This window comes from Tympanuchus pallidicinctus, unplaced genomic scaffold, assembly GCF_026119805.1.
Source record: "Tympanuchus pallidicinctus isolate F22 unplaced genomic scaffold, pur_lepc_1.0 scaffold8, whole genome shotgun sequence".
NCBI lineage: Eukaryota > Metazoa > Chordata > Aves > Galliformes > Phasianidae > Tympanuchus > Tympanuchus pallidicinctus.
Window position 1 is genome coordinate 6340688 of NW_026294802.1, and position 27512 is coordinate 6368199.

The following is a 27512-nucleotide window of genomic DNA, read 5'->3' on the forward strand; positions in this document are numbered from 1 at the left end:
AACTTGATGTCGCCACTGTTCAGACTCACCACCCACCACCTCACTGTGCTCGCATCAAATGCTGGGGCTCCGCAGGCATTCAGCAAGCACTGATGAATGTCACTGGGTGCCATTTTTTTCTGTACAGTGGAATTCAGTGACATACCTTTTCTTCATACACACTTTCATGTTGGACACCATTCTGTCAGACTGCCTCTCCGCTTCCATCTGTTACGCGTTAACATTAGACATAAAGAAATACTGGTGGAATGTTCAACCTCTACTGCCATACCACCAACATTCACCTCTGATGTTGTGGGCCAACATAATAAAATGGGAAGCATTACTTTCGGAGCAGTCTTTCATGTCAGCCTATGTTCTCTTATTGCAAAAAATTAGTTATTATAAGAACAACATTCAAAGCTTGACTTCAGCATTGCCAAAGGTAAACACCACAGATCAAATTAGATAAAATAATCAGCCCTACCTGTAATATTTTTTCCCCAGTATTTCTGATGAAAGAGATCCACATCTCATAGAAGCAGATTAGGAGATCTGGCATCCCTGTAGACTTGGCCTGCCTAACGACTGAAACAGTGCCATGTGAAAATGTTTATCTGAAGACAATGTAGAAACGAAGAGCAGTTTGCTAAAACACAAACAGTAAGGCCTGATATCTCCTGTTTCTCCTGATATCTCCAGGTTTACACAATCTTTTCAAGTCACATAACACCGAAGAAACCAATTTTAAGATGCTACTGCTGTTGACACTGGTACGATGACAAAACCTACAATGTTGGTAGACAGAATATTAATCTGTCAGCTCTCTCAGGCAGGAACACAGAGCTATGTATTCTTTATTGATCATTTATTCTGCTTTTTAAGTTTTCCAGCAGTACATCCAGTCAGATATTTGCAAAGGAAGTTGAAGATTCCCATGGGTGTTTCCATCCCTGCTTATTAGCTGCCATTCAAAACCAAGTGCATAAATTTATTTCCTCATTATAGAGAAAGTGGTTGGAACAAATTGCCCCAAATTCTTCAACTCTCAAAAAGAAATCCTTATATACTAGGTACCAGCTGTGACAAGAAGCTGATCCATGACATGATCCATTTATATGGAACTCAACCTAAAAAAATTCATCATGTCTTGTTGTTACGCTAACTTTGCTGAAGATATCCTGATAAAGAAAGCATCAGTTTTTGATGGGAAAACTGCACCAAAGCCCAGGAATTGGGGAAATTCCTACTCCTTATTTCCTTGTGATCGATGGTCCATGAATAAGATAAATTACTCTGTCTCTCTTTCCCTTTCTGAAACAAAAGCAAAGTAACTTAAATAAATCAAGTATGCTGGCCATCACTCTGCCTGTTTACATATTTAAAAGTTTCCCCTGGCTACAAAGTTTTTTTCTGTTTTCTTTTGGTTTTTGAGTCTCAATAGTATACAAAGTATACATCCCAGTTTTAAAACAGAGAACTGAATGACAGAGTAACCAACAACCTACCATTATACACAGGTGAAATGTGGATATAAGGAGAAGGTTGACTTCTCATATTTGTCGTATTATGATAAATAAGAGTCTAGAAAAAAGCAAGTTATGATAACACATTTAAAAGGGATACCAATACTCCCTACCATTAACTTGTTCTGAAAATAAGTTTAGTGAAATTTCACATCTTCTGTGTGGAAAGTTTTAATTTTTATTTAATCAAACACCTTAGTAGGTTGACTCCCATATTAGCTGTTAGCCTTTATCACTGTTGCTCTAGATTCTGAACAAACCTGCTACTCCAGCATCCTTATACATATCCAGTGAGTACTCCTCTTCCCTTTCCTCTCCCAACACAACTACTGATTGATTTTCACAGCCACCAGTGGGGAAAAATATGTTTTGAATTCCACAGTCCATCGCAGCTGCTCTCTGCAGCAAAAATGCTTATATATGCAGCAGACAGCTCTGCACTGACATGGGCCTCTGCCTTGCAGCAAAACTGCAGCTCAACAGAGCAGCATTTCTCAGTCCAAACGTTTGAGGAACAAAGGACACCTAAGATTTTCTGAATGAATAAATTCATAGAACATCTTTCATCTATCATCAGAGCAGGAAAACAATAAAAACCACCTTCAGCATGAACAAAATACAAAAGTACTATAGAACACTGGAACACTAGAAGTCAAAATAATAATGATAAGAAAAGCCAAAATGTTTCAGCCATTAGGATTATGGACTATATCTCACAAATGCACACACAGATTTTGATCATTAAAATACTGGATGTTCTGGAAAATAAGATGTCTTGTTAAACACAAAAACTGTATGTAATTCTTAACTCTGCCTTGTCCCTTCAACAACTAGGTTTTTTTCCCCCATAGTCTGAAGCTCAGATGTCTATGAACTTGGCTTCCAATTGTTATTGAAAAGTGCTTTTTTTTCTAATTCTAATTGTGAATAATTGAACTCTAAATAGAAAATGGTCTGAGAAAACTACTCAAACTTTTTTTCATTTTTATATCCTTCATTTGCATGTCTGGTCTTCTAGTGCAAAGTGCTAGAATATTGCAAAGTTTGCTCCATCTTTGATCTGGCTTCCAGGTTTATCATTTTAACCTTATTCATGAATGCTCTTCTAAACACTTTTTCCTACTCTTCTTTACAGTGTTGTTATGCCCAGTTAATTAAAAATGCCTGTTGCTAAGTCGTCTTGCTCATTAAGTTGCCTGGTCTTCATCTGTCCAGGTATATTTTCAGTTATTCTGTATTAAAACTAACAACATTGGAATTGCAAGGACAAACATACTGTAAAAAGGAACAGCATTCAAGAAGTCTTCTATTTCTGCTATTCCTACGATAAGTTAACTGCCAACAGCTTAAAATGTAAATTAAAGATTGTGCTGATTTAAGAAAATTAATCTGCTACAAAGGTTAAAAAAATAATAATTACAGTCCTCATTCAATATCAAAAGTTCTGACAACTGTGATTCCCAGTCGTGGATAACTTGCACTGGGAAGGTTAGGATAGATGCTAAGAAGATTGTTGCCCACAGTTCTCAATTCAGTTCTTGCCCTACAAGTAGCTAAGCTAAGTTCCTAGGAAAGCAGTTTCTGTACAAACATTAATTCCAGTAAACTCCAGGTAAATTCCAGAATTTTAAAGGTAGGATATGTTTTCTTGGAGAAACACAAGACTGAACACTGGTGGCTGAAGAACTGCTTCAAAATCAACACAACAAATCAAACGTGGATGTGATTGCCATGTAAATTTTAGAAAACGGGGTTTAGGAATGTAATTCTCACATTAAGGGGGATAGTAGGTAGAAAATTCCTTAATGATCTCAAGTTGCACTAGGAGAGGTTTGGATTGGATATCAGGAAGAAGTTATTCACCAAGAGGGTGGTTAGGTATTGAATGTGGTTCATGGAAGTGGTTCTGTCCCTGCAGGTATTTTAAGAGATGAGTGATGCAATGTTTAGGGACATGGGACTTCATGATGAGATTTGGTAGCTCAGGTTGAAGGTTGGATCTGATGATCTTGAAGGTCTTTTCCAAGGTAGATAATGCTATGAAATATGCATCTGTTGTACTTGGTTAACAATTTTTACTCAGAGTTCATTGAGTTAAAATACTCAGAACAATCATAGAATCGTAGAATGGTTTGGGTTGGACTTAATGTCATCTAGCTCCAACCCCCCTGCTTTTGCTCAAAGCTCCATCCCACCTGGCCTTGGATTCTTTCAGGGTGGGGGCAACCTTGCTGGGCAACCTGCTCCAATGTCTCACCACTCTCACAGTAAAGAACTTATTCCTAATGCCTAGTCTAAGTCTACCCTCTAATCTCTTTCGCGCAGATGTGGTGGATGAATAGGACATTGACAGAGTGTTCAAACTATTGTAAATCTCAGGATAAAAAAACTTAGTACCATGGGAAATGTCTTATAGTTTTATTATAAATGTTAGATTTTAAATAATAATCTACAGTATCAGGAGTCACATCACTAGTAATAGTGCTTATTAAACTTCAGGAGGGCAAGTTGAGAAGAAATGACTTTAATTTGTACCACGTAATGTTGAAGCCATAAAGACTTAAGGATACAAATGAAGCATGATTTGTAAAGAAGGGGCAGTATCTTTTTTAAAACCAGCTGATAGCATTGGAAGAGAGTCCCAGAAAATCAAGGTAGTTTGAATGTGTCATAAGCAATCATGTATGCTTTTGAAAGCTGTCCATTAATGAAGGGCAGATAAAGTTGAGCATGTGAAAGCAAGTGTCAGTTCAGGTCAGCTCTGGCATGTGAAGAATGAACGCACCTGACTGAATGTGGGATTTAGATATTACTCAGGGAGACTGACATTAATTTTCAAAATATTACGCTCTCTGTAAATCTCACTTCTGACACTAATTAATAAAAAAATCCAAAACCCTGAAAAACATCCTCAAACTTAACCTCTGAGTTTTGCAAATTGGAACCAAGGGAATTGCCAAAACAACCACCTTCTAACGAGGTGTCAATTTCATTTTACTTGAAATGGACAAGAAAGAGTGGTCAATTTATATCCAGCTGTTCATAATGACAACACAGTCTTAGAAGCACCTCCTTATTAAACATACAGTTGTATAGCCTTATTGCTATAGGCTGTTTTTTACTTCTTTTTTGCCTTTTCCCTCAAGTCATTTAATATTGCTTTGTAAATATTTAATTTAAACTTATCTTCAGAAATTTCATTAATTTATAAGGTTGCGTTTTGTTCTTCCATTTTATACCTCTGACACTGGAGGTTGGTGCGCTTCCCATCTGTTTCATTTCCCTTTTTAAGCCAAGCTCTTTTGTGCAGTTGAGAAGGTTATTGACACCAACTGCAAAACATTCAAAAAGCCTTTAAGGTGCATCAGGTTCTGTGAGATAATCCTTCAGCCAGCTTGCAGGCTAAGTGCACAAACAAAACACGAAGGAAAGAAGAAAAGAAGAGATGCTCTCAAATTGAGAAGTGAAATACAGAAAGGTTTGGGCACGGTCACAAGTCTATTGTTGTTGTATTAATCCCAGCTGTAATGATATCTCACCCTGTGCCTCATACATCTCTTCGTGTATTTTATTTACTGTTGATGTTCAGGGATCGTCTAGGTGTAGAAATGTGCTTTCTACACCTAGAATTCTCTTTTTTTTCAGAATATGTAGGTGTATAAATAGGTTTTGATAATAATTTGCCTAAACTGCAGTTGAGAAGTATTCTTTGGTATATCTGTCATTGTGCTATAAATAAGAAAGTTCAAGCATATACCTATGAGACATCTTTCAAAAATAAAAGACATATTTCTTCTGTAAAAGACAAAGTTACTACTTTGCTTTACGAAAAGGTGCAATGAAAGCTAAAAATAATTTTTTTTTTTGAATATGCAAGACAAAAAAAAAAAAAGGAAATATATGCACATACAAGCAACAAGAATTAACTCTGGGAAAGACTTCTATAACCTTATATCAGAAATCATTTGCTCCTTCTAAAAGACAAGCACATAACAATGGTCATAGCTCTTCTGGTTTAATGAGAAATTGCTGCTTGGTATATTCCTGCATTCACTGCCCTGTGTGAATGTAGATGAATGTAGGTGTAGACTTGGAAGTCTTCTGCATTGCAGAAATTAAATCAGGTAATAGCATCATTCGGATTCTTGTCTTTTTTCCTGAATAAACTTCTGCCTTAAAATAGATCAGCACTATGTACAAACTAGAAAATGGTTTGTTCTGAAACAAAAGCTTTGGTGAACAAACTGAAGTTTGTTCTGAATGTATTGAGAAATTATTTTCAATTAGAGTAAGTTTATGAGAAGAATACACGGAGGAATCATTCAAAAGTAATTACATACATGCACCAAACTTGAATTTATCATAGGCCAAGAAATTATTTTGTAGACTAAGTAATGGTTCTGGATCCTTCACATTTATGTTCAGCTTGAGAAAAACAAAATGAGCTCTCTTTTAATGAATAGTAAGTTTGGTAGAAATATTGATTTAAGCTAGTGATTTTGGCTGACTCCCAGCTTCATACTATCAAGAAATACCTTGAAAAAAAAACCCAATCCTCTAATACATACACTTCTCATTCTGATAGGTCCAAAGCAGGCTATATTATCAATGCACTATTTCTTACAAAGGGAATGAGCAATTCTAGAGAAGGCTAGAGAAGTACTATGCATCACTGGAAACAATGCAGCTAGTCAAAGTCTGCTTTGTATTAAAGAGCTGTCTCATACAAACTGTCTCATCAATTAACCAATGAAGTTTTTAGGCTCCTTAAATTAGGACTGGATCAGTATCACCACTCGTTCCACAATCACAGTTACAATGACTTAATCTGTTATTGCTAAATCAAGTCAATTCACAAACTTCCTACGCTGATCCTGTATTTTGTATGTTAATATGCAAAAAGAACATGCTACATTTCCCACTGTATGTGGAAGTTCCTTGTTAGTGAGTGGATTCCACTGCTGTGGCATTCTTGGCTTTTGAATTCAGTTTTACCTCCTGTTTACATAAATCAACTCTGATTCTCCTTTCCTTCTCCAAAATGGAATAATGAACCTCCTTCTTGCGGAGCACCAAAAAGGCTTTGCAAATTCCTTTGTGTGTGTGTGTGTGTGTGTGTGTGTGTTACTTATAAACAGCAAATCAAGGTGGCAAAACGCTGATGAGTATGCCAAGGTTGAGAAGAGCAGGGTTTCTTCATCTTTCACTTTCATCAGAAGAACAGATAACAAACCACAAAGAGGGAAGTGGCCTTACTTCATATTAAATGAACTTCTTATGTTCTCACCTTCAGTGTTTTGGAGGAATTATGGTCATAAAAATGATACGCAGATATGCATCCACTGCTACTCCGTATCACTCATCAACCAGAACAGCACACAATACTGCAAGTCCTAAGACTGCAGTTATTAACCTAGGCTAATATGGAGTCCCCTGCAACTTGAAATGAGAGATTTATCAATTAAGAACAATCATATTCCCTAACTGAATAACTTTAATGAGAGCTACATATTTAATTACAGTTTAAATAACTGAAGATCTTTCCTTACCACCTTGGGGCATTTTTTAAGTTTACTTCTCAACTCACAGCTAGCATTTTGCTAATAGTGAGGTGTTTTCCTTTATACTTTTGTTTATTTGTAAATACTGCTTTACTTTATCAAGCTAGGCCTTAAAATTAACTTTATTCTGAGAGAAAACCTCTAAGCGAAAATAACTGCCTCCACCTTCCCCTCAACCCCATTTCCTTATTTTTTGATTATTATTAGCTGATGTAAAAACAAATTAAAAAGACAACTTTAAAAAAGTGCCTCTAAAAGATTTTGTTCTTGTTGTTGTATCCCCCAGCCCCCTGAAATTTTTTCACTATACTGAAGGAAGCAAGACTTGCCTTGCCTTGCAAGTGAACCCAAGATATTCCTTTATAAACTTGGGAACATCTTGTGTGCAAGAGCAAACAGATGCAAAAAGCTGCCTTGAAAGCAGTATGAAATAATGCAATCACTCAGCAGTTTGGTCATCAGAGACTCTGTGGAAGCTGAAGTCAGCATCATGTCCACTGTCCGAACTGATCTGAAATGTTCCTGAAACTGTCTTTCATCAACATCATAGAAACCTAATAATTCCCTCTATTCTCCACGGTGCCTAAAAAGATGCTATCTTTGGTGAAGACAATCAATTCACAGTGAAAATCTCAGTACATTTCTTTACTAAATAGGGATAATTATGAAGGCACATCCCACTTCTGTATCTACACTGACAGAATTTTGGCCTCTACCTCTTCACTCTTGGGAAAATGCAAACCCTTCAGTAACCATCAGTTCCTCTCCAGTCACTTCCTGCATTTTCACTAACGTAGTTTAAAATTAGCATTCTATTTCCATATTTTTAATTTGATTTTGCAGTACTAGCAAAACATTAAAAGTAGCTGATAGAGCAGTTTGATTTATTTATTTATTTAATGAAACTGCCTGTTGGGACAGCATTTGGCTTAACGTTACACAACAAAGGATTAAAATTCATGATACAAATGAATTCAGAAAACTTCTGCAAGAGTTATTTACATCTGTGTTAAAAGGGTTCCTATAAACTGCTGTTAACAGGAAGGAAGCAATGCATTTTCAATTAGATCTAGCAAATCATCTTCTCTTACACTGAAGATTTGACATACATCTGTTTTTCAGAAGTGTTGGACCTTACTGAAATGTTTTGTCATAAAGATCAGTTTTATTAAGTTAATTCAAAGAATCCATTACATACTGTACATTTGTATAGCCACCAGCACTCATTACCATGGCTGCACCTCTCTTAGACCTCATTTAAGGGCCGACTGCCCCAGGGAGATCCCTCCTTGGTGAGGCTTTCTCCTGTGAATCTAGAATCTTCTGATGTGAACAGCAATCTTCTAATGGAGGAGCAATCTTTTTCCCTTTCTTTATAGCACCTTTCTATCATGCTAGTCCTTCTGTCATTGCACCTCTGTTGTAACTCCTTCCCCATCATATTGATCTGTCCAATGTTGCTACATTTGGCTATCCAGGCAGGTACTTATTTATGATGATTACCTTAAAAAAATTATGTGTTGGATGAAGGACAACCAAATACACCAACAGAAGGACAACAGGGGAAACCCTGGATTTCCTAGGTTTTCTATGGCTTAATGCTGCACGGATTATTAAAGAATGGGGACCAATAAGGGACAATGGTTCCATTATTAAATCCTCTTCAAAAATGTCTGACTTCCTGAATAAATTAGGACAAAACTTTTTAACAGTTGAGAAAGAATAGTAGCAGCATCTGCCATGGCATGGCGGCTACTTCTTACTATTAATACATATCACTCAGCAGAAGAAGACTTAAAAGATGAAAATAAGCTTTTGAAAGTTCATATTAGACAACTGGAAAATAAAATTACATCTTTGACAGGGCAAACTACCCCATCTTTAAATGGAACTTCGCCTTTGAAATGAGGATCCGCATCATTAGAAAGGGAAAAAGATCAGCAGGATCCTTGGATCCTAGTTGAACTGAAGAAGGCTAAGCAAACTAAGAACCAACTAGAGAATCTGGGAACGCCCTCTAGAAATAAGGCCAGTAATAACTCAGAATACAAAGAAAATCCAAGACCAACCAGCAGGGTTGGCACCCGAGGAGTGGCCCCCTGCACATGCATTACATGTAATGGTATGCCTGTACACAGCTGCTGAGCTCATGGATCTGTTACAATGATTTAAGCAAAGATCATGAGAGAACATAGTGGCTTTATTGTTGAGATTATGGGACATTGGAACCAAAAGTGTGGTAATTAATGGGCCTGAGATTTCTAAACTGGCATTCATTACCAAGCAGCCAGCTCTCAGACAAAGGCTATAGGCCTCTGTGGTGCATGACAAAAACCATTCTCTAATACAATGGATAATGGTGGCATATAGAGTCACATGGACAAACAAAGTGATGTTCTGATAAATACTGATCTACGGACCTCAATGGAGGAACTTCAAAATTATGTTGGAGAACTAGGAATGAAAGAGGCAATATATGACTATTCCTTTGAGAGTCCAGACTTAAGTTTTCAGCAGGGATGAGGAACTTCGTATTACAAGAAGCTCCTCTTCATCTGTATGGCACTCTGGTGCCCATACTAAACCCCTCAGTGGCCTCTGAGGCCATTATCCAACAGGCTGCCCAGTTGGTGTCCAGTCTAGGAGAAACAGTGCCTGCAGACCAGGTGCAATATCCGAACACTGGAAGGGGCTGAGGTCCTCCCTGTATTTAAAACCAGGAGACCTTCCGCACGGACTCCTCAGTTGGGACCCATACAAGTATCCTGAAAACAAATGTTTAATGACATAATCCAGACTGGGGTTCAATTTGCAAAAATTGATCGCCGGCCCAATCACGTCCTCCTCCAGCTATGGAGTCAGTTGGAGGACAATTAGAAATTTAAGAATCACCCCCAAAAAACCTGGGGTGAGAACTACTGAAAAAATAACACCAACAACAGCATGGAACCTGAAAGATTTCCTAGTACCCAGTAAAAGGAAAAAGCCTCCTCAAGTGACCCAGGCTCACTAAGCCTGAGCCACCAGAGGAAAAAGAGTTAGCAATTGTACAGTCACTTGGGTGATGGGGGATGCTGGCCCCCCTGTAACTAGGGCCCCCAGACAGGACTGGAGGCCCTGTGTTGATCTGACAATTTTTTGGTCCCAGAAGAACATACAAAGGTTTACGGCATTGCCAACTCCAGCTGGCTCAATCATTGGTTCGTGCTGTGAAGGGATAGAATATATGGTAACTGTTGAAATCACAGCCTGAACCACTGATTGAGCACATGGGGAAATGACTGGGTGAGCCCTGGGAGCACTTGCGTGACCAGAAGGGGTGCCACTGGGGAAGGATCTCCTGGAGATCCCTCCTTGTTGAGGATTCCCCCTGCAAACCTGGAATCTTCTGATACAGGTGAATAAACTTCCACCCTTCTTTTAAAGCACCTTCCTATTGTGCCAGTCCTTCTGTCATCACACCTCTGTTCTAATGCCTTTCCCATCATACTGATCTGTCCAATTATTACAGAAGTGCAAAGGTATTTCATTGAATTCCTCCATGCGGAGAAAATGGCACCCACTCATATTCATGAATGAATCATAGAATCACAAAGTTGGAAATGATCTGTAAGATCATCTAGCCCAAATGTCTTCTCATTACCTCTGCTACCACAAGCTACTAAACCATATCTCGCAGCTCCTCATTCAGACACCTCTTAAACACTGCCAGAGACGGTGACTCCACCACCTTCCCAGGCAGCCACTCCAGTGCCTGACCACTCTCTGAGAGAAAAAGTTTTCCCTCATGTATGCTTGCTGAATGTTTACAGAGATCAAACAATGGCATCAGCACAGTAAGGTGCGGGTGGTGCACTTCAGCAGGGAAACAGCAATGCAGAAGACAAGCCCTTTTCTTGACAGCCACGCATTTTTGCTGGTGCAGCATGCAGGCTCTTATTCATTGCTGGCCAAAATGCATAGTTAATGGTGGTGTCTACAATGAACTATTGTGTTTTGTAGCTGAGAACTTGCTTGCTCTAAATGTCACTGTCCTTTTTGTATCTGTTGTAGTTTTGATAAGAAAAAAAATAGAAGGCATAATTTCAGGTGCAACCTACATACTAAAATATAGCAAACACTCTTAGTAGGAGCAGCTTTAAGACATAGACACAAGATACCTGAAAGTTTAAAACATCTTTCTAGTAACAGTCAATACCTACAAGCGTACATGTCAGTAGTAATACCTTCCAGTAAATATACCTAAAACACTAACATATTTCAGATGCTAATAAGCTGTTCTCTTTTTTTAATGATTCAAGAAGTTCATACTGGGACTCTTCTCTACAACTCTGTAGATACCTGAGCTATCCTATATCTATTAGGTCAGGAAGAGACAGACTACTTTGGAGGTCTCCACAGCAACGTCACCAAGTGCAAGAGAAGACTCTTAAATGACTTGTGTGACTGAATTCAGGTAATTTTAGCAGCAGGCTTTCTGTAGGTGTGTACACAAGGAAGGTATTTGTGGAAAAAGGCCTGCAACGAGAGAACCAAACATTTAGGACACAAGAGAATGGACATGCGTGCACAGGTGCTTTCCAGAACCAATTTAAAGAGTGAAGAATCAAAAAAGTTCAGGACTTACCCTTTTTGAAAAAAGGCTTTCCAGATTTTCCAATTAACATTAGATCACAAAAGCAAAATACAGTAGCTAAGTGGAACTTTTTCTAGTTTAAAATTAATAGAAACATTGTTTTGACTGCTAACACAAAGGAGAGAGAAGCATGACTCCTGGGAAAAGCGGCCATTCACTTAACAAGTGGGTTAATGCTATTTGGATTTGAAATCTTTTAAGTGCTTTCCAAATAATGAAGGTCCTTTATGTCTTACTGTTTATGGTATTACTTAGTGGAAAGCTGTTCCAAGATGCCCAATCATAACAAAACTATTTTGAGGAGAATATACTTCTCTCAAAACAGAAACAATGAAACTATTCAGTTAGAAAAAAAAAATTGCTTTTTCAGGTCAACTTCAGAAGGATGGGAGCTGAAAAATCATAGAATCAAAGAAACACAGAATGGCTTGGATAGGAAGGGACTTTAAGGATTAACTAGTTCCAGCCCTCTTAGATAAACATGAGGCTATGTTGACAGGAACAGACAAAGTTGGTTAGCAAGAACATTAGCAGGTATTTCATTCTACAGAAAAGCTCTCCACTAAAAACAAACAAAAAAAGATGGACACAGGAACTGATCTCTCTTTGCTTTCAATGCCGACTGAAAAGTTGTGCATATGGCATTAAGATCCTGCTTCCAAAATTTAGCAGATTTCCTTAAAAATACTCTTTTCCAAATGTATACCATTTCCCAACTTTAATACAGTACCTTCCTATGTTTTTCTTCGTAAATCCATATTTTAAAATAAACAGCATCAAACTATTCAAGCAATGGGTTTTAAATCACTAGTGACAAAGTTCTAACTGGAAGCTCAAAGTGCACATGAATAATGAATACACATTTTAAGACAATTTTATTTAGATTTGAGCTGTGCTTTCTGTAAACAACTCATTTATTTGATAAAAACTGAAGTATTTTATAGTCTTCCTAACATGCATTGGGAGTGACATCCTCCTACCCACAGAATGGCTCTTGGATCTGTTAATCATGATAAATTCTTCCATATTATGCGTCATCGTTTAAAAATGAAAACTGTAGACTACCAGGCTACAGAATTAAAAGCTTTACATACTTAGATCTCATTTAAATTCTAAGTATCTCAATATTTCAATCACTCTGAATGCAAGTGAAAGGTTAGATGCCCTCCAGGCAATTAGAGTTGTAGCCAGAGATTAATAAAACACAGGAGCAAAAAGGGAAATAAAACTCCAGACATTCATACCGCACAATTCAAGTTTATTCCATTCATTCTTGCAACACAAACTTAAAAATACAGTATTGTTTTGCATTCTGATGTCTATGAACCATGATAATGAACCCAATTGTGTCAAAACAGGTAACAATGGTGAAAAGAGGAAGTCAAATATCAAAATGCACAAAGCACTACTTTTCTTCCATCACTGCGTAGAAAGATGTTTATCCATTTACAAAATATAATTAAGACAAGTTCATCTTGAAATTTTGCATGCAACACTGCAATTGCTTGACCTAGGACACTCCACTCTTATCAGCCTCTTCTGCTAATATTTCAATATTATATTTGAAGATAAAATTTTATTCAGCTACCACATCATTTTTCCCCATTTGCTCCCCTTAACAACAAGGAGCAAAGGGCACAAAATCCAAACTACATTTTAGGTTATAACTTAGCACAAATTTCAAAGGTAAGTATTTAAGAACAGCAATCTTCCAAACACTTGTGAATCCAGTCTGACAATGTATTTAAATGCTGTTTAAAGAAAGTAAAATAATTTAGTTTGGTATTTCCATCTAGTTAGGACCTATACAAAGATACAGGCAGCCACCTATCAATTTTTTCCCCACAGAATGTAGCTAACAAAAAGGGAATGAATGAACAAGCTCAGCTTCTAGAGAATTATAAATGTTTTTTATTTTACTTTTTAAAGTCTTGGACAAAACTGTCAATCACTTTTCATGTAATGCAAAAAGAAAAGGAAAAAAAGAATTTCTTCTTTACAGTCAAACAGTAAAAGCCATCTTTTAACTATCTGGAAAGGCAGCTTGGGTGTATACGACAGCCAGATTAACATTTGTTTCACTGAAGTTTGTTTGCATTTTTTCCCTCAAACGAATTAAGAAAAAAATAAGGTGTTCACATAGCTATAGAAAAAGAGAGGCAAAATTACCTCAGTCAATCACCACAAGAGTTAGTACAAAGATGGTATTTCTTTACTATGATAATACTCAAGTGAGTTGAAGGGAAGGGCAGTAAAGAATACAGGGGAAAAAAATACCAAAAAAAGTATAGCCAGAGAATTTGACACTAAGTAACACAAAAGAACTTGAATAATCAAGTTTTTCCATGTAAAAATAGATTGCAGTTTTCTAGACTAGTACTTTAATAGCTAAGTATTGAATAGCATAACACGGAGGCAAATTTAATCCAAAATTGGTTTCTTTCATAGCTGAATAAAAAGTTAAACCTATATTTTGTGTCCACACTATCACAATGACATGACAATTAAGCACTGATTAGAGATGAGATTAAAGAGTTCTTTAAATAGTCACTGAAAGCACTGTTCACCAAACATGCTTTATCTTTTATCAGCAGCTCACCAATTTATTTTATCACTGACTTCCAGTCCTTCTGCTTTTCCTGCCATCCATATCCAAGAAGCCAAGAGTAATTGCACTGTACAGTTTATGGCCAGAGTTGATTGTTTTCTCCATTGCTTTTCTTATGGGATGTGTACATGCAAATCAGTTTCTGCTCTCATTTTACAATCTAAATGCAAGGCTTTTTATATCTGAGACATTCAATAATAATATGCAACATGATTCAAGTAAAACTAAGTCTCCATTAAATATTTACGAGTGGTAGTCACCAGCCTATTTATTTCTACATACCCTCTCAATTTCAACAGTGATATCAAAGTAATACCTGCTACTTTTAAGAATTCAGCATGAGATATTATATACATTGTCTTCTGTATTCTGTACGTTATCAGAAAGTTTGAAATCTGTATTCCAAATAGAGGAAGATGTTTGAGTTCGTAGCATACGCTTTTGTTTAATAAAATCTGTTATTCAGACTTGGGTGAATCACCAGAGAAAATTCTCAAAATAAAAGCCACAATCTGACATTCCTGAGGACTGTAAGATGTGACAGGAATCTCCACCACAATTTCTAAACATCTTCCATCACAGCTGTCCCAGTACTGTCATATTCAGTGGTAAAATAACTAAAAGACAATAGTTCATGTGGTGTGGTTCCAGTGGGAACTTTCAGAAAAAGGCCCATTCTTTAATAATGATATTTAACATTTCTTCAGCAAACTATGAAATACTAATTCAAAGATATCCACAATTAATAGTTTTGACTTCTCCAGTAAAAAGAGCAAATTAAGTCTTTGACTTTAAGTCTTTCTAACATCTCAACTTAGAGAGTTTACAAGTAACTCAAATGATCACCAGAGAAGTTCAGCAACAGTATGCACCTGACATGAATGTCCAAGTAATTACTGTTCATTTTGCACAACTTGATTATCTTTGTGTAGCCTGACAAACAGCTTGCTACTTTCAGAAACATCTGTAGATTTTATGCTGACATGGTAAGGAAATTCCATCATACAGTCCTTTTAAAAGTAAGTACAATGATATTTTTAACTCTCTCACACAGTTGTTTTAAGTCTCTATCCTGGAGTAGAACACACAAAGGGAAGAAAAACCTCAAATTCCTGCCTCCAGAAGTACATTAGCAGGTATTCTCGAGTGTAATAACACCATACCTCAAGTCATCTTTCCTGGATTACTCAAGAGTCAGAAAAGCATTAGTGTGACATCCAATTAGTCAATAAAAAAAAACCTGCTCCAATAACTAGTATCAAAAGTCCTCAAAACTGCAACACAAGCTTTAGTCAGAAGAAGAAAGCTACCCACAGAGAGAAAAGAGAAAAGCAACCCAGTCACCTACATTGCTACACTTCAGATTATGGCAGACACTAATAGCATGGGACTACTGTCCTCTTCACAATTAGCTTCAAGTACATAGAACAGTACTTCCATCTAAGGGAATCTTTCAACAGAAACCTCAGTACTAACATAGGCAGTTTACAAGCCAAAAATTCAACATCATGGTCTTCTGTTTTCACTAGAGACGGGAAGAGATTGTGCACTGAAAAGAAGTCCTAGAGCAACACTGTTCATAATAGTTTTCAACCCTCTCCAAAACAACCTTTGATACAGGCCCCTAACTAGTCTGATTCATCAAGAATTTCCCTCCCCCCAAAGTATTTAGCTGAAGAAGCTGGAAGATGCAAAGAGTGACAGACAGGCAGCAGTGTGAGGCCACAGGAGAGACATATAAGATAACAGTCCATCCGTCACTGAAGAAGAGTTTTGATTGCCTGGTTGTCAGTGGCTTCAAAGGCAGTTAGTCCATCTGGTCCTTTCACAGTCTTATCAGCACCCTGTAAAGACATTGAGAAGTAAGGTGAATTCAAAAAGATAGGCTGTATTAGTATCAAGTGTGTCACACCACTTACCTTGAATATACTGATTTCATCACAGTTTTTTAGTCCAGTTTTCACATAGAAATTAAATGGGCCACATTTAACTATATACCACACAGCTAACACTCAAACCTGATAACTAGAAAAAAAAAAGTCAAGTAATTTTTGTTTAACAGCAAGCTACAAGATCAAGAAGTTACCAATTAATCTAGGATAACAGAGAAGGGTATAACAATTTACTTACAGATCTGTCAATACTTCATAGAGGATAACAAAAATCTGCCAAGTGGGCAATAGGAGAACAGTAAGCACAGAAGCAGACAGCACCAAAAATATAGAAGGCGAACAAAAAAAAACCAAAAGGAAAGAGTCATGTTTGTTTTGAGCACTGTTTAGTCACGTACATAAAAATGGAAACCCAAACTAAACTGTAAAAGAATAGTTAATGATTAAAATTACCAGAGAATAAAGAACTACAAGAGATGTTTCCCTGAAAGAGATGTTTCCCCAAAATAAGTGAAGATTCCAAAACATTTCTTCATGAAAGATATGCATCCTTGCATTAGTTCAGTCAATTGGCAGTAAAAACACTGCATACAGGCACACTTTGGCAAGAATGTGTGTTGCAGAGTTCTGTTCTCAGTTTCACTTATTACCTGTTCAGGGAATAAGTACAAATCTAACCTCCTGTGCCTCACATGGAAGAAACATCTGGTGTTAACTCTCATTCTGTGGGCAAGGCTGCTACCCACCAGATCAGGCTGCCAAAGGCCCTATCCAATCCGGCCTTGAGCTCCTCTACAAATGGGGCATTCACAGTTTCTCTTGGCAGTCTGTGCCAGTGCCTCACCATCCTCTGAGCAAAAAAATTCCACTTCTATACTTAATTTTCTCTCTCTTAGTTTAAGGCTATTCCCCCTTCTCTTATCACCACTGTACTGCATTAACAGTTTCCCTCTTGATTAAAAGCTCCCTTCAAGTACTAGAAGGCTGCAATGAGATCTTCCCGGAGCCTTATCTTGTCCAAGCTAAACAATCCCAATTCCCTCAAGCTTCTTTCATAAGAGAGGTAGTCCAGTGCTCTGATAATCTTTGTGGCCCTTCTTTGGACCTGCTCAACAGCTCCACACTCTTCTTCTACTGAAGGCCCGGATGCAGTACTCCCCACAAGGACAGGGTACAGGGAGATAATCACCTCTCACACCCTGCTACCCTTTCTTCTTTTGATGCAGTCCAAGATAAAGTTGGTCGGTCTCTCAGGCTGCAAGCACACACAGCTGTTTCATGCCCAGCTTTTCATTCATCAGCACTGCAAAGTACTTCTGCACAGGGCTGCTTTCAGCAAGGTTTTCCCCCAGTCTGTAGACATATCTGAAATTACCTTGACCTACATTGAACATCTGGCCTTGTTGGACCTCATTAGGTTCACTCCTCAAGGCATTCTAGATCCCTCTAGATGACATCTCTATGTTATCTATGCAGTAAGTGACGCATCCTTCACCTTGAATTTTAGCTTAAAAAAAACTTTCACTCTCTGCCAGCATACAATATTTAGGATTAAAATACAACTTAAAGGTGCAACCTCTACTGCCATACCACCAACATCCATCTTTGACAACATGGGCTAACATAATTAAATAGGAGACATTAGTTTCAGACTGGTCATCATGTATTTGTCCTTCAGAGAAGTTACAGAAACACAAAACTTGCAGTTTTTAAAACATTTTTACTGAATGTAGGATATTGTTTAATAAAGTCAGTGTTCTCAAGTTAGGAGAATGGCCCCAAACCTAAGCAGAAAGATTCCTGCCTGCATTCAATAGGAGAAAAATAATAAAGTTCAGGTCATGAGAACTTTAATTTTCAAAAGCACAGCACTGCCAGGAAGCAAATTTAATTACAAGTTCATAAAAGCAAAAGATTCCACAGTATTCTTTACTTCCCTGAAGTAAAAAAAGTATTAATCTCTTACATTATGTTCTTTTCCTGCGTGTGTGTGTGTATATATGTATATATATGTATACATACACACACAAAACTGTTTGGCAGGACAATAACAACAAACAAGAATGTTTGCACTCTTATAATACCAAGTATTAAAACATGTTGCAGGGAGCACAGTAGTTACTAAGGTATATCTGCAGTTCAGAAAAAAAAAAAAAAAAAAAAAAGACAGTCAACACAGAGCTGTTACTAAACTGAAAATATTCTGGAACTGAAAATACTCTGATGAAGCAAGTCAGTAGAAGGCTGATTTACACAGCAAGGAGTGAACTTCCAGAATCAGGTTCCAGATGAATTTATGGAGGCAAACGGCAGCTGGTTGAAAAAGGATGTGGATAAATTCCAGGACAATAAACTTCTGAACACATTCTAATGTGAGTAGACTTGCAAACTTCTATATAGATGTAAGCCTCTAAAATCCCTAATACAGCAGAGGAATATAAATGAGTCAAAGTTGTAAAATCTACAGTTTTTCTCCAAAGACATCCATTCTGCCATTCTCAGAGGAAAAAGGTGATAAATAAAAAAAACCCCACTAAATTAGGTAATGTTTTTAGCAGTAAGCAGAGATCGAGTTGCTAGATATGAAACAAAAACATTAGAGACGTTCTTTAGAAGCATTTAAACTGATATTGTCCATTGTAATGATGCTGGCTTCTTCTGCAGTACACTGAAGAAAAAAATCTTTTCACATGGAAAACTCAAGTGCAAAATGTGCATGAAGAACACAGAACAACTTCAATTTTATTTGTAATGCAGAAAAACTTAAGTATTTCTGCTATCCCTGCAAAAATTAAAAGCAAACTGAAGTGACTGAAGTTACTTCCCTAGCTAACAGTACTCATTGTTATTTTGTTTTGCAGAAGGCTTTTACCTTTTTCCCTTGTAATGTGAGCTAAACACACATCTGGTATTCGAGACAATTCATTTCCATATTTTTCAAAAGCCACTGAGAATTCATTTCCTCCCTAAGAGTAGAATATCTTCAAACAGTATGTTACTTAACATTAATAACAGTGAAAAGGCAGAAGTGAAAGAACTGAACATGAGATATGACAGTTCTGCCCTTCTTTAAAAAGCACCGTATGCTGCAAACCACTTCATTGTTTAAAATGACTACAGATATTTAAAAATCTCTCAGTCCTGGAAGAAATACTGTAAAATTGATAAAAATAATTACTGTTAAGGCAGTAGTAAGACAGGAGGCCCTATCTTTGAACTTCAAATGGAAATTGCTCTTTAGACTAAAGCTAACTACATTCACACTGTTTTCTTCTAATATACCGTAATAAATTTGCAGCAAACTGCAACCAGCATTTTGTTTTAAACAATGCAAGTCAAACTGTTTACAAAAAATCACTACATCTAGATTATATCCGATTTCATACACAAAAAATGTCTGAACTTGATTATCACCATCAACTATGGCAACATGTGAAGCCACAGTTCAAAGTAACTCAATCATAAAACCATAACTTGCTTTTGCAGTGTTTCACGAATAGAAGAAAATACTGCACAAATAAAACACGGGGAGTTAAATACATGCAACCAACACAGTAAGTAAAAACTTAAAGAAAAAACAAACAGCGGTAATAAAAATTGCTTCAACTTGTTGGAGTACTCATTTGTAATCACTAATATTAAATAATATTTCAAATACTTTCTATACAACAAATTCCATCGAATGATTCTTCTTCATAGCACTTCACTGTTTTTGATGAATATTCTTACCTTCCATGGTCAAATCAAATGTTACAGGGTTAATCTGTCTTTAACAGAACACCACTATTTGAATGCTTGCAGAGAATCTAAGTAAGTTTGAGCTAAATGCTTTGATTTACACAAATCTGTGTATTTAACTGTTATTATCCTTCCAAAGACAGAAATTTGAATTTTTATTCTTCAGTAATCCTGCAATTTCTGAAGTCACCATATCTATAGGGTTTGCACTGCAATTCCTGTTAATGGGAGAGTTGCAGTGGTACAGTGCTGAACAACTGACCCATGTCAGATCATAGGCAGTTACAGATGGCTCCAAAAGAGACCCACTGCTGCCAGAGTTGAGCCACAAGCGATGCTGGGTGTGCCTCTGGGAGAGCAGATTGAATAAAGAAACTGCTGCATGACAGTGACTAGGAGAGAGGAGTGAGAGAAACAGCCTTTCAGTCAGCAAGGTCAGTACAGAAGTAGGATAGGAAGTGTTCCAGATGCACAGCAGAAGTTCCTGCAGCCCCGGAGAGGTCCATAAAGGAGCAGGATGTCCTTTGCAGCCTACGGGCACCACACAGAACAGATCTCCACAAGCAGCCATGGAGGAGGCCCACAGTGCAGCAGAGGACATGGCCTGGCCACAGTGAAACAAAAGATCTAGGGGAGCTTCCACCCTCTAGGGGATCTATGCCGCAACACTTCCTGAAGGATAGGTCCTGCAGCCCAGAGCAGCACTGGTACAGTGCTTGGAAAGTACAGTGCTTGGAAAGCTGCAACCTGTGGAAAGCCCATGTAGGATCAGTTTGAGAAGGACAGAATCCTGTGGGAGGGACCTCATGTAAAGCAGGGGCAGAGAGTAATCATGAAAGAGCTGAAGTGTTATGGACTGACTGTAGCCTTCATCGTCTGTGCCCTTGCGAGGAAGAGGGTAGAAAAGGGTGGATGGTGGGTCAAGATGTTCTTAGTTTGCTTTCTATTCTCACTGCTCTTGTCTGTTACCAATATACAATAAAAAGCATTCATCTTCCTCCTGCCAAGTCTTTTTTGCCCACGTCAATCATTTGTGAGCAATCTCCCACTCCTAATATGAATCAATTACTATTTTTTCACCCCGTCTTATTTTCACCCCCTGTCTTCTGAGGAAGCAGAGTGAAGTGGCACAGTGGAGCTTGGCTACATACTGGTGTGAAACTATCACAAGGTATTATAATATGCACAAGACTAAGGAAGGAACTCTACATTGGAGTTTTCACAGTGTTCAAATTTTAGTATGTAGCCCAATGCCACAGGACCTGCAGATAGTTTGGAAAATGTTAGCTATGTCATTATTGGAAGTCATGGTTGACACAAAACATGATTTAATGCATTCAGAAGAAGAAAGAAGGAAGAGGAAGGAAGTAAGGCCTAGGAAATTTAAATTAATATAAAAGTAATCAGTTCCATTTCCCTGAAAATGCATTAGAAGAGAGGTAGCATAACATGGTATACACTGTTCTAGCAAGCATAATATTTTAACTTCATTATCCCTATCAGTGAAATTCCTTCTCACTGAGCGTGTAGCAATAGCTACTTTTTCAATAACCTATTTCATTTCTCACCTCCTCAAAATCTCATTCTGCCTATAATTATAACTGAATATTATTTTATATACAAAGGTCAAAACCTTGTTATTAAACAAAATCATTGTGCATTTGGATTGTTACTGCCCCCTATTTCTTCATAAAGATTTTCAGTATTTAGTGAAAATATTTTCCCAATAGATATTCAAGAATAATCATGAAGTGTGGCAAGGGAGAAAATGAAACCATTTGTGCTTTTGGAAGTGAAGGTAAAAGGCAAAGGAGGACATAAAACATACTGAAGAGCCAGCTAGAGAGATTACAGCTTAATTGTCACATCTGTTCCTTTTTTCTTATTCTCAAGTTTCACCTAAAACTCATCCATCCTCTACAAAAAAAACTAAACATTTCCACAACAGAGGCAACAAAGTAAGCAAGCAGTACATAGCAACAAGCAAGTATCTGCCCTTCACAAGAGAGCAACACAGACACTAGGTGAGCTGTAAAACAGACAAACTGAGTTCTAATTGTACACCTACAAAAACTGCGAATAAACCCAAGAGACAGCTCTCTGGAACAAGTATGTCACAGTGCAAGAGCACTGAAAAATGTCCTAAGGTAACAACAGAAGTGAAAGTAAAATAAGTTGTTCTGTGTTGAGTCGGCATCAGTGTTTCTCCAATTCCAGTAACTAACACAAGGAACTAAATTTACAATACAACTTAAATTTGAAGACCTCAATTGGCAGGACTCTGGCTACAGAAAAATAATTTGCAGTAGGGACGAGTGACAGGTACTGTCATTGTCAGTGATACACATATGCCATACAATGCCAGGGCTGTTGCAAGGAAGCAGCTAAAACATGCAGGGAATAGCATTAAATGACTGAACAGAATCCCCTGTTTTCCTGGCATTGGCTTCGCTGTAACGTGGGACTGCATCATGGATACCAGTATTAAGAGTAACAAAGCACATCAACATAGAAACGGTAAGAAATATGAATGATAAAGGCATTGCTTTATATTATTGACATTGATGCACTAGTAAAGATTTAAATTAACCCAAAACTTACCCTCAAGGCCTGTATTTCCCATTTCAGTACAACATACAATCAAACAGAGTCAGATGAACACTGATGCAAATTTAATTTAGTACAAAACCATACACTAAAATAACGTACAAATCCTGAAATTAACTCACTGACACTCTAAGCATTACAGCCACAGTAACTGCTAATCAACAGGAAAATTGGGCCCCTCACTACAAGAAAGACATTGAGGCCCTGGAATGTGTCCAGAGAAGGACAACAAAACTGGTGAGGGGTCTGGAGCACAAGTCTTATGAGGAGCAGCTGAGGGAGCTGGGATTGTTCAGTCTGGAGGAGAGGAGGCTCAGGGGAGACCTCATTGCACTCTACAACTTCCTGAAGGGAGGTTGTGATGAAAAAGGGTCTGGCTTCTTCTCCCAGGCTAATAGTAGGACCCAAGGAAATGGCCGCAAGTTGTACCAGAGGAGGTTTAGGTTGGACGTAAGGAAGAACTTCTTCTCTCAAAGGGTGGTCAGGCACTGGAATGGCTGCCGAGGGAGGTGGTGGAGTCGCTGTCCCTGGCAGTGTTCAAGAGGCACCTGGATGAGGAGCTACGAGAGATGGTTTAGTGCCTGTGGTACTAATAGGAATGGGAGGGTGGTTGGACTAGATGATCTTGCAGGCCGTTTCCAACCTTGTGATTCTATGGTTCCATGATTCTAAAAAGCAGCCATGTTTGAACATTAGCTATTAATTGATTAACGTTTAAAAAGAAGAGGCCAGTAATATACTGTATCTGCTAACTCCATACAAATAATTTAAATTTTATGAGTTGAAAACCTGCACCTCTGGAAGTTCTCTCATAATATGTTCCCTCGAATAGCATTCAGTACATTTGACCAGCATTCTGAGTGTTAGGCAGAAAAGCAACTTCTAGTAATTCAATTCATTAGCAGTTCACTGCTTGGAGTAACTGTACTAAGTGTTTGTAAAAGTACAACAAGCTGTATGATGGAAACCATATAAAAGAAATAGGTAGAAATAAAACATTTGACCACTGGAATCCGAGACAGAGAATATTTAGTAGCTTTGAATTGCATTCTTTCCAGTTTGAAGAACAAGGTATTTACACAGAACATGCACTGTCCGTAGATATTAAGATCCTTCTGGCTATGGATCATGTGGGGACTTTATTGCAAAGGACTTCTTGGCAAGGAAGTCTTCACTACAGAAGAGAATATGAAGCCATCTAAGCTAAGCAGTAAGACTAACATCATGAAACAAGGTAACAAAACAATATGAAAATTTACCAGTCTGCTTCTGCAAACTAAGTTTCCAGAACTGAGGCTTGTATCAAAAATGCTGCTGAATCAGACAAGAAGACATGAGGACAAGAGTCTGTACTTACATGCCTCAGCTCTGAATACAGCAGATGCTCAGAAGGGAATAAAAAAGTCTGTTCTCTTAAATGTTTAGATAATATACCTTGTTCAGCAAATTAAACACAGTTTCATGAATGCCATAATACTGAAAAATACTGAAAAGTGTTAGAACTGCAATCCACTTGTAATGAAATATATAGAAAAAAAGGTTTTTAAATTTCTTTAATCTGAATTCATAGATCAGTCCTCACAACAAATTTGACTCCTAAAATAAAAGTCACAGCATTTATTTACAGAAAGATAAATTAACATTAGACAGAGTTAGAGATAAAAAAAAAGATGACCTGCACATAGCATCAGGGCAGTTAAGAGGAACCATTTACCACAGAAGATGACCTTATGCATAAGAAAGAATCAATAATCCTTTGGTTGATTGACTCAGGTATGATCACATACTGAAAACACAATTTTAACCTCTTGTTTTCAAAGGAAGTGAGGCATAACAAGAAGGAGAATGTATGAACAGAGACAAAACATTTCTACAATTAACTACTGCTTTGTAAAGTAGATCACCTTTCTAACATGAATCAAAAGGAGACTAGAAATAGATTAAGACTACTCTGTTCTGGATTAAATTTACAGGCTCTACAGCAGAAAGAATTTGCTGCTTTCCTACTTCTACTTTTCCAACCCAGATAGGTTTCCATCCACCTGGCAGAAACAGAGGGAAAACACTCCTCTGCACAACTTATTTGGAGACTCCATCATGAGACACCTAAGCAGCTGCCAGAGCTCTGAACAAATACACTTGTATTCTTGCCTGATGTGCTCTCAGCTCTCTCTCTCTTAACTTCTCAGCTAGAGCTCACAGTATTTTTAGTGGTTGCTATCCCTCTTGCTGCACTGCAAAAGTCTCAGTAACCTAAACAGCATCTGTTTGATGCTCTGAACCTAGCTGAAGCAGTGTAATCTTACTGAAAAGAAATCACAGTAACATACTTGCTAGTTGGTAACTTTTTCTAAACATTTGTATCTCACCTTTGACAGAAGCAATTTCACACAGGAAACATGGCCCTCATAGACTGCTGATAGGAGTGGTGTAATATTGTGTTTGTCTGGAGCCTGTAAATTGAGACACAGTTATTTGAAGAACTATTTCACACAGCATTAAAAGGTTTTGCTTAATTTTGTAGTTTTATCTTGCCAACAGTAAAATGAAGATTTAAAATTATTTTCCAGAAATACATTCCTTGAGAAGTTTTTACTCCTTTTTAAAAACAAAAGTCATGGCAAAGTCATGGCATAAAAGCAGTTAGGGAACAGTAAGATTTTTCCTCCTTAAGTCTGCTTAGTATCAAAGAGTTCACATTCGTATTTGGTGGTGGTTTTTTTTGTTTTTGTTTTTTTTTCTCCAAATGACAGAAAGTACAATATTTCATATGAGAAGTTTTGTCAGTTTAAAAACAGTACCCTAAATTCTCCCATTTCTCAGACAATCTAGTTTCAGAAAGCTGCTTTGGCCTGAAATGTTCTCCAGGCATTCAGCTCTCTAAACTATGGTCCTGGAAAGGATAAGAAAAGGATCAAATGAAACATCCTTATTTTTTCCTCCATTTTATGCTGAACTAGGAGTACTCCCAAGAAAATTCTTGTCTTTCCAGGCAACCAAAAAAAGTTTGAGACATTCTGTAGTTGTTTCAAATGTACATTATTTTCATATGATATACATTAGATAGATGTACATTAATTTTCATATAGGTGTTCTAAAGCATAGGATTTGAAAAGTATAGTTAAAATATTTAGAAATTTCATGTAATGGAGGACAATATCATTTTGAAGAGCTCACACAAATCTTTTAATGACACAAAACTGTGCAGGTGAAGCCACAGCAAAGCTCCCCAAAGAATATCTCAAAAACAGATCAAGAAAATCTGAAGACAGAAGTACACCAATTTAAACAGAGTTGGTTCTGTCCTGGTCAAGGATGTATTATAATGTTGGAAGAGACTCCAGAAGACAAATTCATTAAGTATTCAATATCTTCATTTAGATGCAATTGTTCTATCTTTCTAACAACTGTCAAATTACAATTAATTTTTATAGACAGTTTTCCCTATGAATGTCCAAAAGTGTTAGAACATTTATTAAATGCAATTTTAAGCTTCTAAACTTTAGGAGACCACTTCTCAAACACTCTTACATGTACCAAGTTGCTTGTTTCATCTAACTCTTCCAATAATCAAGTAAGCATTTATCTCTTACATGAGGGAAAAAAAAAAACATAGATGATTATAAATTTTGATGTACATACATTAATATCAGCTCCTTTCAATAGCAGAAATTCCAGTATCTCAAGCTGCCCACAGTCTGCTGCATAGTGAAGAGGCTTTCTCCCACCTTCAAGTGTCCGGTTGACATCTTCACCCTTGAATGTAAACAGCAATTCATAAGTGAAATTAAGAGTTATTACACCAAAAAGGGCTAGAAAAAGAAATCCAACAATACAAGAGTGTTCCATCCAAAAATTTAAGGCCATCGCCTAGCAAAAGTAAAAATTAAGTTGCTTGATTTCCTTTCCTTCTTCATTTGCACATGTAAGACTGACAGCTTCAGCTCCTTCTTCCACACTGCATCACAGGTTAGTGAGTGCCCAAATGCACTATGCAATATGACCAAAAAAAAAATAAAAAAAAATAAAAAATCAGAGTATGGACAAAATGCTCATGTTCATTTGCTTTGCTTCTCCTACCCCTAATTGGGATCTTAATTGTCTGGCTACTTAAGTTACTAACTTACCTTCCCTGCTTTTCACCCATTGAGGTTCTGCACACAGAGAAGTCACACACATAAAACTAAACATCACATCTACTAGCAAGTGAGTACAGACCATCCATAACCCAAAACCCAATTGCAATGCTGCAATGGGATGGAAAGAACCACAATAATAGTGGGGTGGCAAAGTCTTTGGCTACAGCAAATAAGAACGAGCCCAAATGCAGCAGCTGTAGACAGAGGAACGAAGGAAAAGGCCTCAGGTAAGCAGGAATCTCCAGCAAGATACCCTTGCCTCCACTGCCAACACTTAAATAAGGTCTATGAAGGGGCAGATTCTGGCTCCACCCCTCCTGGTCTCTGAGCACTGCATGCACCTCAGCTCCCTTGAGCTGGCCCTGCCTTCCACCAGGTGCTCAATCACTGGTTCAGGCCATGACTCAGCATTTCCACTACACCAATTAAGAAACTTTCCATCCTATTTTATAAGTAGCATTGCATCTTCCAATTCCATAATATTAAACAGAGGTCTGAAGACAGCCAACCAACTCGGGACAAAGGAAGTTACATTCTAACGCCACTCATACTTGTGGCGTGAGACATCTCTTAAGGCCTAAGAGAAATTTAATTTACTGAGTGCCTAATCAGCTTTGTTTCTTCACCTTGAGTTGTGTAACTAAGGATAAACTGATTTGCTGCACTCCAGTGACAAGGAGTTACTAAATACCAAATACTGGCAGGCTACACAGTAAGTAACTTCTTGGTCATCTGTGCAAGTGAGCTTAGTATTTTAGGTTGCAGCTAAATTTAGCACCTTACCTCAAGTTTTCTGCCTCCACAGAAAAACAAAGAATTTCAGCTG

At 37.6% G+C, this 27512-nt stretch overlaps 1 protein-coding gene across 1 annotated transcript in view; it reads right to left on the reverse strand.

Annotated features, from left to right (window-relative positions):
- Nucleotides 1-12943: 12943 nt before the first annotated feature.
- The window catches only part of MTPN (myotrophin), a 37132-nt gene continuing 22563 nt past the window's right edge, over nt 12944-27512 (reverse strand). Inside the window, exons 2-4 of the mRNA XM_052668313.1 lie at nt 26190-26303; nt 24917-25000; nt 12944-16154 (exon numbers count right to left, since the gene is read on the reverse strand). Of these exons, the coding sequence (XP_052524273.1) occupies nt 16068-16154; nt 24917-25000; nt 26190-26303 (285 nt within the window). The 3' untranslated portion in view covers nt 12944-16067. The remainder of the gene's footprint in view (nt 16155-24916; nt 25001-26189; nt 26304-27512) is intronic.